Below are 10739 nucleotides of genomic sequence, written 5' to 3' on the forward strand. Positions count from 1 at the left end.
TTATTGCTCACTGCTCATATTAGCTCATTTACTGTCAACATGACCATTTAGCACACCGGCACTCATTGTGTACGAATCCTGAGCTCGGTGCATTTTTGGTGAAACTATTTGCATTCACTGTGAGCTCACAGTAATCTTTAATTAACACCTGCGCACATGTGACGGACACCCTTAATGTCCCCAGCATTGAGTGCGTTTGGGATCAGGAGAACAAGCAATTGCTTTCTTCGCATGATACCATCAGTCATGTGGACTGACTCACAGCAACTTCAGCTGCAGAAAAAGATCCTTGTGCTTTTCCAAATCACATTATGTGTTTAACTTCGGGGTATTCACTCAGATTCCTAATGGCCATTTGGAAAACACACAGCACCTTAGTGCAGATCATGTGACAAAGTCCAGCTGATTTTATTGTTTTTCGGATGTGAGAAAACCACAATTAAAAGTAATTGCAGGAAACTGTGAGAAGCGATGATGGTAATAAACATTTTCTAATTGGTCCTCTGGTGCAGTGTATCTTTTGTTGCATTGAGTAAAGTACTATTAAGAGGAGGGAAACAGGCTGAAAGTACAGTTTAAATTATACTGATAGGGCAAACTGCCAAAAACTCATCTAAGGGGAAGAAATAAGGGGACGCTAATGAATCCTATTAGAGGTGGAATGGGCAAAAAGACACACACACACTACTGTATGGTAGCAGAAAGTGATTCCTTGCAAACATTTTAAAGTGGTTTATTAAAAATATGATATAAATAAATATGACACTTCTGTTACATAGTACGTTACATCATTCAGATGAGACTGGAATACAGTGGATAGACACTCTTAAGTACAAAATCATTTCATAACCTATTAGAGTGGTTTTCTGTGACAGCATTTTCTTATCTCCCATAGCTTGCCAAAACACAGAGCTTATTTCTTTCAGTAAATGCATCACTACAGTGTTAAATCACCAGTAGATAATTTCAAGAAACGGGCTTATCAGCCTTTCTATTTTTATATTAATACCAGCACTCATTTCGGTCGAAGAAATTGTCTGTTTCTTGTAATTTGTCAATGAAAGACATGTCTAGTATTTTTTTCAAGATGAACTCCTTGTGATCTTAAAGATCAGTGCCTTGATTTTTCATACTGTACATGCTTCTTGAAAATATATAAATACTGTGCATAGTAAAATAAAATTAAAACATATGAAAACAGTGCTAAACTTTTAATCAGTGTGATTTGATCAGGGCTATACATAGTGGTACAAAACCAGCCATTTCAATATATAGCCATGCTGGGAAGTATTTTTGACAACTGCCATTTTTATAACAATCAATCCTGTAATGTTCAACAAAGACCTCACTTATTGAATTATTAATACATGCAACCTTCATTAAAGGTAACATGAAGTAAATGACTGTTAACAAAATACCTGAGTTACAACAAGTTAATATACTATAATATATAATACATAACAATATAAAATCTGCACAATCAATTGAAATGCTTAGACTATACATCTTTGTGCCAGTGTCAGTCTTAGTAATTCACAGTTTCAAGCTGTTATTAGCATCACTTTCCACTCTGATGATCATGACCCATAATGGAAGAGACTTCAACGTGCATGAGGACCAGATAACAATGTAAGTGATTTAACGTACATTAGGCACCAAACATAGGTTATAATTCACCACGACGATGACCACTTTGTAAAACGCTCAATTGAACAAAGCCTGTCCCACCAACTCAATATACAGCAGTGGTTGTAAATCAACGTTTCAATGGATTGTGCGACCCAAAGCTGTCCTGATGCTGATTAATGTACCGCAGAGGAGTTTGGCCATTGTAGTTTTCTGCTTAATCCATCCTTAAAGCGACAAAAATAAATGTTTGGCCAATAGAGGGCAGAAGACCTTAAAACAAGCTAGTACAGCCTTGCCATACAGTATTATGGCCTAATTATACATCCAGCAGACACAGAGCAACGTCATCATCCCATTAGAGCTGTGGCTTTTGCATTTTGGTGACCTTTTAGCTCTAGCTAGAAGTGTGTGGTGGTGTCTGTATCTGCAGAGACCCAGCCTTCTGCCTGTATTTTCTCTTTTCTTTTCATTTTGCTGTATACGGGGCATTTCTAGAGGTCAGCCTTTGAGCACTGGGTGTGTAGCCACCAGCCACAGTGCACAGACGCAGACAAAGCTTGTTCCAAAACAAGAGTGAATCTCAGATTGGCTTTCATCCTGCTGGATGGGGATGAAGATCAGTCACGGTCAGGGGGAGTGCGCTTCTGGTGTTGTTGAGCCGGAGAGGAGGGGCCAAGTTTGAATGTTGTAGTTTGAATGTTGTGTTTACAAACCAACAATCCTACTCATTCTGCCTTTAATCTAATTCATCGCTGCCTCATTTAAGTACACAACCACATATGTTATCAAAACCTGTAACATTATTCTCTAAAACATATAACTACAAGTTGGTTTGTGGAAGCTCATACCCAGTACTGATTTGTCTGCAGAGTGGGAGTGGCAGTTCTAATTATTTGGGAAGATGATGAAGGGGAACCATTACTCCAAGAACTTATGAGCATGTTTGAATCAATGGTGTTGTAAGCTAAGCCCTGATTTGGTGTCAATAACCGATCAAGAACAGGGCTACCTGGGCAGCTTGGGTTTAATGGAGTGACAGTCACTGTGGGAACTGTTGTGCTTCTTTGGGGTTGACCTTGGTAGGACTGACTGCTTGGAAGACCAGTGGAAGGCAGCTCCTTTGGTGCACCAGTGCTCTTCTTCCTATGCCTGTTGTGTCGAAGAAAGACAACCACGACTACAAAGATGATTATAAGTAGCAGCAGGGCCAGTAGTGGTAAGATGACCAGGAGCGGACTAGAGGTTTTTTGAGGGTAGGACTCTACACGTACTGGTGTGTTCCTAAAGGGAAAATCCTCTGTTCCACGCGTTGGTTTGCCAAGAGTTGTACTGAAAATGCTAGTTCTGCTGGAGTTTCCCCAGCGGTTGCGTGCCTTGAACTTTTGCTGATTTTTGCTTGGTTGCTGGGTGGAGAGGAAAGCTGTAGACAGGACTGGTGGAGCAGTTTCATTTCTGGAAGTCTGGATTGGTGTCTGAGGAACAGATGATGTGGTTGGGACAGGACTCTTTGTGGTTGGAAAAAGTGTGAAATCATATGGCACAACTGTAAAGTGGAACTCCCCTTTAGCAGGTGGGATGTTATCAGCTTTCAGTACAAACACCAGTGAGTCATTCAGCTCTTGAACTCCAGTCATGTTGGCATTCAGCTCCAAGGCTACCTTCTCCTGCATCACCTCCTGAAAGGTGAAGGACTCAGCTGGAACAGCTGTCCTGGACATTTTAGGTTTTGTCCGAACCACCTTCCCATACTTAGGATGGGAGATCATTTCAAATATAGGGTCACTATCACTGATATTAGCTAGTTCAGAGGCATTAAGAAAGCTAGTGTTGAGTTTGACAGCAATGCCATTGGGAAGCCTCAATCCTTTCCCAACCTTAATCAAAGGTCTGACCGTTATGTTAAACACTTGGCCAGTTAAATTTGCCTCTGAAGTGAAGACAGTGAACTCAAAGCTGTCTTCTGTAAAGGAAAGGGAGAGCATATGGTAGGACAACCATCCAGCCTGTAGATCCTCCTGTTCAAACTGCATAACCTCTTTATTATCCTTCAAAAGTTTGCCAAAGTTTGGAGGCCTTGTAATCTGGTAGTGAATGGTGATGTTTTTCCCATTGGTCTCAGCAGCAAGGTTGTCTTGGGTCAGTAATACTGAAGTCTTGCCTTGCTCCAGTGTCAACCCAGTGTAGTTGACCAGAGAAATGGTGATTTCTGTCACTTCTAAGTTAAATAGTTTATAAATTGGTTTATGATGGCCATCTGTGACACTGAAGTAGAACACCCCAGAGACAGAGCTTCCATCATGGATGAAATAGACGCTTCCGTTATTGATTTGGGCTTGGGTGAAGGCCACTATTGACTCATTCAAACTTCCTTCAAGAGCTAGGTAACCATTGTTTGGCTTGCTAATCACAGAGAACTTAATATCATCAGGAGGATTGTCTAAATCTTCAACTTTGAGATTCTCAGGCCGGAGGGCTACTGTGTCCCCTTGTACCACCCTCAGACTTGGAGCTTTGGTTTTAAGCAAAGGTGGCTGATCATTTACAGGTGTGATTGTAATGTTAAAACGCTCCTCAACAACGTCAATATCATCTTGAGGGCGTTGCGCAGTTTTGCCCTTAGAATTTAGCCATGCACTGAATGCAAAAGAATCAAGAGTTGTCTCTGAGTTGTCGTGCTTGTAGATGATACCGTATTTGTTAACGATGAACTGGGAGAAGTTAGGTTTCTCCTTGGTGAGGTTTCTCTCACCTACCACTATGACACCATGCTGAGGCAGAGATGTGACCTGGAACCAGACCTCATGGGAGCTCCGCTGAGGAGTCGGCAGCTTGGACATTAGGTTAGTGGCATCCAGCTTGGACTCATCAATGACGACACTCTCCCCTTCTGTTACCTCAGCACCTAGCACCAATCAAACATTACGTTAATAACCAAGGACAGCATTGGTAAACATTTTTAAGTAATAAAAACATAAACAAGAGCATAGTTAGTGGTTTTTAGCCATGGGTGGCTTTGGTCCAGACTGAAATATCTCAACAACTATCGGCTGGATTGCCATACAATTAGGACACTTGTGGTTTCCAGAGGAACGAGCCTGCAACTATTGGATGGCTTACCATGAAATTGGGTACACATCTTCGTGCTCTCCTCAGCATGAATTATAATAACTTTAATGAACCCTTAAAAAAAATGTCTCTTTAAAACAGTCTATGGCTAACCTCTTGGCGTGTGTGTGTGTGTGTGTGTGTGTGTGTGTGTGTGTGTCTTGTATATCTCGTCATTTGTCTACTCTGCACTGATTGTTTTTTCACTTCCACTTGTTTTATTATTAGGTTCGTTTTACTTTGTATGTATAATGAAGTCAAAATGTCTGTGACCAAATACTTCTATATAATGTTTAGTGCTAATTAGGAAATGTTAGAATGCTAACTCGCTAAGCTAAGCTGTTTAACATCATACCTGCTTTACTCGTGGTCATACTAGTGCTAGACTCGTGTGCATACCTGTGTTTGCAAGCAGGACTGTGTTGTGTTCAGGTCCAGTATTCTCATAAGAAATGTCTATTTTGAAGGTCTGGCTGTCTAGAGAAGTAGGCGGGGATGCCACAGAGAAGGTCATAGAGTCCATGGCTTCCCAGCCCACTGACTCGATGGGGGTTTGCATGTACACAACCTCTTTCTTGTCCACCTGAGGTACAAAAACACCACAGATCCTCAGGCAAACCACGATCCAAAATATATTCACATCAGCAAATATGCAGATCAGCCATCCCTAAAGTGAACTGATGGTTTAATCAACTGTATAAACAGTTCAGTGGCCTAAATAAGTATTCACCATTCTGAAATACATTACTACAGTATGTGTAAGATTTCATCATTAATTTAAATCTGCTTTGCTCGGCAGTAAATAAAGTGCACAGAGCATCACAGCTTTAACTGTGTCAGATATAATCCATCAGAAATAATTGATTACATAAGAGGCTTACATGTTCCATTTAGCTAAAGAAGTGCAAAGTCAATTTTCTGAATGAGGATGCAGACTATTATTCATACCTTATAAATCTGGCAACTTTCTACATTCATGGAGGAACCCTAATGTTTAATATTAAACTGGTTCACATCCCTTGTATTTTAAAAATATACAGGATATCTTATGGAAAATGAAAGAAAAGTGTTGATATGACTTTCAGTTCTTCACTCACCATGTCTTGTGTGAAAGTGGAGACGTCCACTGTTGAATTATCAGGCTGTCTCTTCAACAGACGGCCCAGTTTAGGCTGCCGAATCACACTGAATGTAATGATGCGGTTCAAGGTGTTGCTGATGTCATTGGTCACTGCTTGTAAATCCTCATTTGTGATTGGAGTAGAAGAGCCTGGAGGAAAGACATGAAATTAAATGAAGAGAATTACTGGTGAAGTGGCTTGGATAATTGAGCATGAAACAATATACGGAAAGAAAATTACTTTTTCTTGTCTGGTTTTCAGTTTAGCTGCCAACACGCTGTTAAAACTCTTGTGTGACTGCATCAAATGCTGCAAGCTTCCCCTTTACATCTTTTTGCCACCAAATTATGCAAAACAAGCACTGAAATAGACCAATGAGAGTCCTTTGATGTGTCAAATCAAAGCTGCACTGCAGACATCACAGGCTTTTTACAGCACTGTCCAACTGCAGTGCGGGGTGTTACATAAAATCCAAACAAGAAATTAAAAGTGGATCAGCTCCTTGCAGGCGCAAAAATCTTCCACTTGGGGAAACTGTAGAGAGACGTCTATGCAAGATGACGGAGACTGACTACTAAGAGCTTCTTTTCTTCTTAAGATGAATAACAGATATTCTAGCTCTGCTGCCACTGTGAAGATTGTAAGGATCCTAAAAAATGACTGCTGATAAATGATGGAAGGCAATGATAGAGGGAAAGACGGATCAAAGTACAGGGAAATTCATTCATTGTCGTGAGCACTCCCACCATCCTAGTCTGTCTCTTGTGGGAAATTTCCCTCTTAGAGGAAGAGGGATAGACGCGCTATTTTATCTTTTCACAAAACCTATCTTGCTCTGAATCTGCACAAGATGGGTTTTGGCTATATTGTCAGATATTTGTGCAGCATTTCGTGACGGTAGTATGTAAAAAGTAGAAGTAGTAGCTCACAGGAACATAGACAAAATACATAACACAATCAAAATACTTTCTAAAACTCCTGTGAGTTGTTTAGTGTGTGTGCAACTTTGGTAATTTGAGATACAACAATTCTTATTTTAAAAAATAAAATAAAAACTTGTGTGAAACATACTTACCACTGCACAAACACACCATAAATGAAGTTTATGTTTACGAAGCGTATGGGATAATAATACATCTACATATAAAATGATGACAAATTATTAGAATAATACAGCAACATGGAACTGAGATAATCCATATTAGAACAGTATTAAGGCGCTACTATACTCCTATATGTAATGAATGTCTTCCAGAAGAGACTGCCTGAAGGTGTGTCGTTATCCCCACACTTCTGAAAACCAAACCAACGCCATTGGTTATTCTCATATTTAAACAATATTCATTTTTCCGTGACCTTCAAATATGGCCAGGGTGAAAGTGTCTCACGTCACCCCTAACCCCATTAAAACCCTTCATTGTCAGTTAAAGCTCCCAATCCCGCCCCTCCCCCCCTTCATCTGCCCCGCCTGGCACAAAGCACAAACAGGGCTGCCTAAGACAGACAGTGGCACAGCTTTTCAAGTACCCACTCACCCTGCGGCTGGGAAGCTCAGCAGAGCATGCCAGTTGGCAGTTTGCTGCTCTCACAATATCCTTTCCCTCTAACTCACAAGCCAGACTACTGGGAATCTCTGAAAATCTTGAAATGTATTTGCAGACACAGACGACAGCCAGCATGCTAAAAATAGCATACGGTATATCAAAACTTTAAGCAATGTCAGCTGATTCACCAGTCTGGTATTTGGGTAAAGTAATGATTTGGCTGTTGGAAAGGTTCTGAATTATTTAACCTGAGCAGCTACTGGTGTAGGTAAAATCTTACAAAATACAGCAAATAAGAAGGCAAGGGTCACACACACACACACACACACACACACACACACACACACACACACACACACACACACACACACAAACAAAAAAGAGGAAATCAATACTTTTCTTATCTTCTTCTTTTGCTTATCTTAAGCGTGACTGAGAAGCGGGCAACAATAGGTTGTTTCAGTTCATTTCAGGAAGCAGCTGCGTAGTTTCATTAAACAAAGGAGAAATTCCACTTCAGTAATTCTTTTGATCTCATATTGAAGGGAGGACAGAAAAAACACAGCTAAAAAGAGATGATAAGTTCAGACTGAAAGTGCGGTTTGAATTTAAGTTTGGTTTGTACTTATATCAAACCAGTGACCCATTTTTAAAGTTTTACATCTTTGAGCTGAGCACCACAGAAAAGGGAAGAGAAAAACTATCAAGAGACACTAGCACATTGTTGGCTTTGTTTGACAATAATACAAATATAGAATAATTATCCTTGTTCTTTAATGATTTACCTGGAAACACCTTGAGTGGACGGTTTTTCTCTAAACTGAGAACTAAGGCCCTGGCAGTGATGCTGAAGATCTGCCTGGGAGTGAAGTTCACACCATCGTTGACTTGGAAGTTGAACCCTCCAGACATAGCTCCTGAAAATGTGATGAAACAAAGAATAAACAATTTAAAAGCAGTCAAAAAGACTGAGGCAAGGTTGTTCAATTTTGTCTGCTGCAGTGGATAAAGTTTTGTGAGAACATGTTTTCACTTTGTTCTTGGCAGATAAGCTGTCTGGGTTCTGTTAAATATACATTAAAAAAAAGTACTTGATCAGCACACCTGATGCTGGTCTCAAGAAAAACTGCAATACAAGCTAAAATCCTTATTCCGAGTCAATAAGGGAATACTCAATCAAAATCAATAGTCTATTACACTTGTGTGTGCAAAAAAGAAAGAGGCATACTTCAACATATTAGGTGGGGCGAGTCCCTTACACACAATTATTACAACCTTTCCTGGTGGTACAAGAACAGGCAAAGAAAAAAGTAGATAGGATTCAGAACAGTAAGCAGAAACCTGATCCGAGACTGACACCATCAAATGTTGACAGAGAAATTCACAAGAAATGGTTGATATCAGCTCCAACCAGTCTGTCTGTATCAGTGTTGCTAGAAATGTAACGGCCAATAAAGGAAGTTGCACATTGTTCCGGCAGATGACTATGATTTCAATGTGAGTTGACACAAGTAGAAAGTAAATCAAACGTTAGGAATTGTCAACAGCATCTTCTAGTGGACACAAATGGAACAACAACCACAACAAGTTATCTTGAATCTAAATAAACATTTGGCATTACTGCAATTCAAACGAAAGCATGCAGAGGAATAAAAGGAATTTGGAATTTGGAGCAAGGCATTACAGGTTATACTTGTATGATTTAATTCAATGTCACAATATTAAAAAATAATCCTTTTCAATGTCAATATACATTACAGTGTGGCTGCTGCTTAATGTGTTCCACTGTTGATCAATATTTCACACATAGAAATCAAAAACATCAAATATCTATTTTTTATAGAATGACAACATGATTGAATTATCAAAATACAAATCTAATGAAAGTCAATAAATTATAACTGAGTACTGAATTACAGACCAGCCCATATTTATATGACAATAGTATTTTCTTCTTGAATACCCCTCTCTACAGAAACAGGAATGCTTAAAAATAGATATTATTGTAGTCACATTTCTGTTTTTTGTGTCTGTTAATTTTTTATCAATAGTTCATATATATATATAGTTTTTGTAGTTTGTAATTTGGGGGGAGGAGCAATGTATAAGTCTATGGCTTCTTCACTTCTCCTATACCGCCCGTCACTTCTGTTTTTCATGTGGTTTGTATAAATGCAAAATAAAAATAAAATCATACAACAATTCTAGCTTTTGATATTTAAAAAAAAATCTCTTCTGGCTTCTCCAGCGATGTGCAGTGTTAATATTTCAGTAGGTGATAGAAAAACTGATTTTTACCTTTGTGAACAAACAGTAGCTGGCCCTGGTCTATGTGTTCTTGGGTGAAGTTGAGCACTGCTTTCATGGGGGCACTCTTCAGGGCCAGGTGTCCGTTGCTGGGTGGGGTCACCATGAAGTGCAGCCCCTCTGGTGGTGTGTCCAGGTCCTCTGCTCTCAGATCCTCTGGCCTGATCTCCGTCACTGAAGACACCCAAACCTGACACACAAGGCACACAACAGGTGCCATTTGTAATCTCCATGAAAATATAGACCTCAAGGAACATGAGGGAACAGAGATGTTTTGTATGACATGGCTCATGATGTAGGGGCTGACAGCTTAATGCCAGTTTGACATTTATTTTGAAAGAAGGAATTAAATACTGTCAAATTTTGTTATACAACGGCTACATTAAAGTTTATTTCCATTTGCAGATGTCAGTCTTTGAACACAACCCCCTGATTCAAAAATAGTAAATAAGATTGTCTGTAGGAAAGAAGGGGATTATGTCTCATGTACCTTTCTCACTTGTAGAGCAGCTATGCAACACCTACTTAATGCTCAGATATACAATTGAAAAGGAAGCGAGACACATTAAGACCAACGGAAACAGCTGATGGTCCTCGTCATTCATCACCGCATACAATGGACCCAGGATGCAGTGAGTCCAGCTCTCTCTCTCTTCTCCTGTCATTTCCCATTGTGCAGTATATTATCCAACCAAGCAGAACTGAAAATAATCTCTAACTGAGGCACCTTTTGATTATAAGACGACAACCTATGGAAAAATGTCCCTTTGAGCATCACTCAAGTCCGGTTCAACATCATAATTCAAATGAAGGACATCTCAGGACTAGATATAGGCATGACTATAAAACACAGTTGGGTGAACTGCAGAGTGTTGGAGAGGCACAGTTAAGGTCCTGCTTCCATGTAAATTCAAAAGCCTCGAGCTAACACGAAGGAACAGAGGAACTCATTGACACACAGAGCACAAAGCAACTGAACCGCACAGACACTTGACAACAAAGGATGAGCCTCTGTACTTCAGGCCGGAAGAAA

At 39.9% G+C, this 10739-nt stretch overlaps 1 protein-coding gene across 1 annotated transcript in view; it reads right to left on the reverse strand.

The window, feature by feature from the left end:
- Positions 1-717: 717 nt before the first annotated feature.
- The window catches only part of cspg4ba (chondroitin sulfate proteoglycan 4ba), a 28579-nt gene continuing 18557 nt past the window's right edge, over positions 718-10739 (reverse strand). The window contains exons 6-10 of the mRNA XM_078251188.1: positions 9698-9896; positions 8185-8316; positions 5832-6004; positions 5134-5317; positions 718-4531 (exon numbers count right to left, since the gene is read on the reverse strand). Coding sequence (XP_078107314.1) covers positions 2472-4531; positions 5134-5317; positions 5832-6004; positions 8185-8316; positions 9698-9896 — 2748 coding nt within the window. The 3' untranslated portion in view covers positions 718-2471. The remainder of the gene's footprint in view (positions 4532-5133; positions 5318-5831; positions 6005-8184; positions 8317-9697; positions 9897-10739) is intronic.

This window comes from Sander vitreus, chromosome 5 (assembly GCF_031162955.1).
Source record: "Sander vitreus isolate 19-12246 chromosome 5, sanVit1, whole genome shotgun sequence".
In the NCBI taxonomy this organism is placed as follows: domain Eukaryota; kingdom Metazoa; phylum Chordata; class Actinopteri; order Perciformes; family Percidae; genus Sander; species Sander vitreus.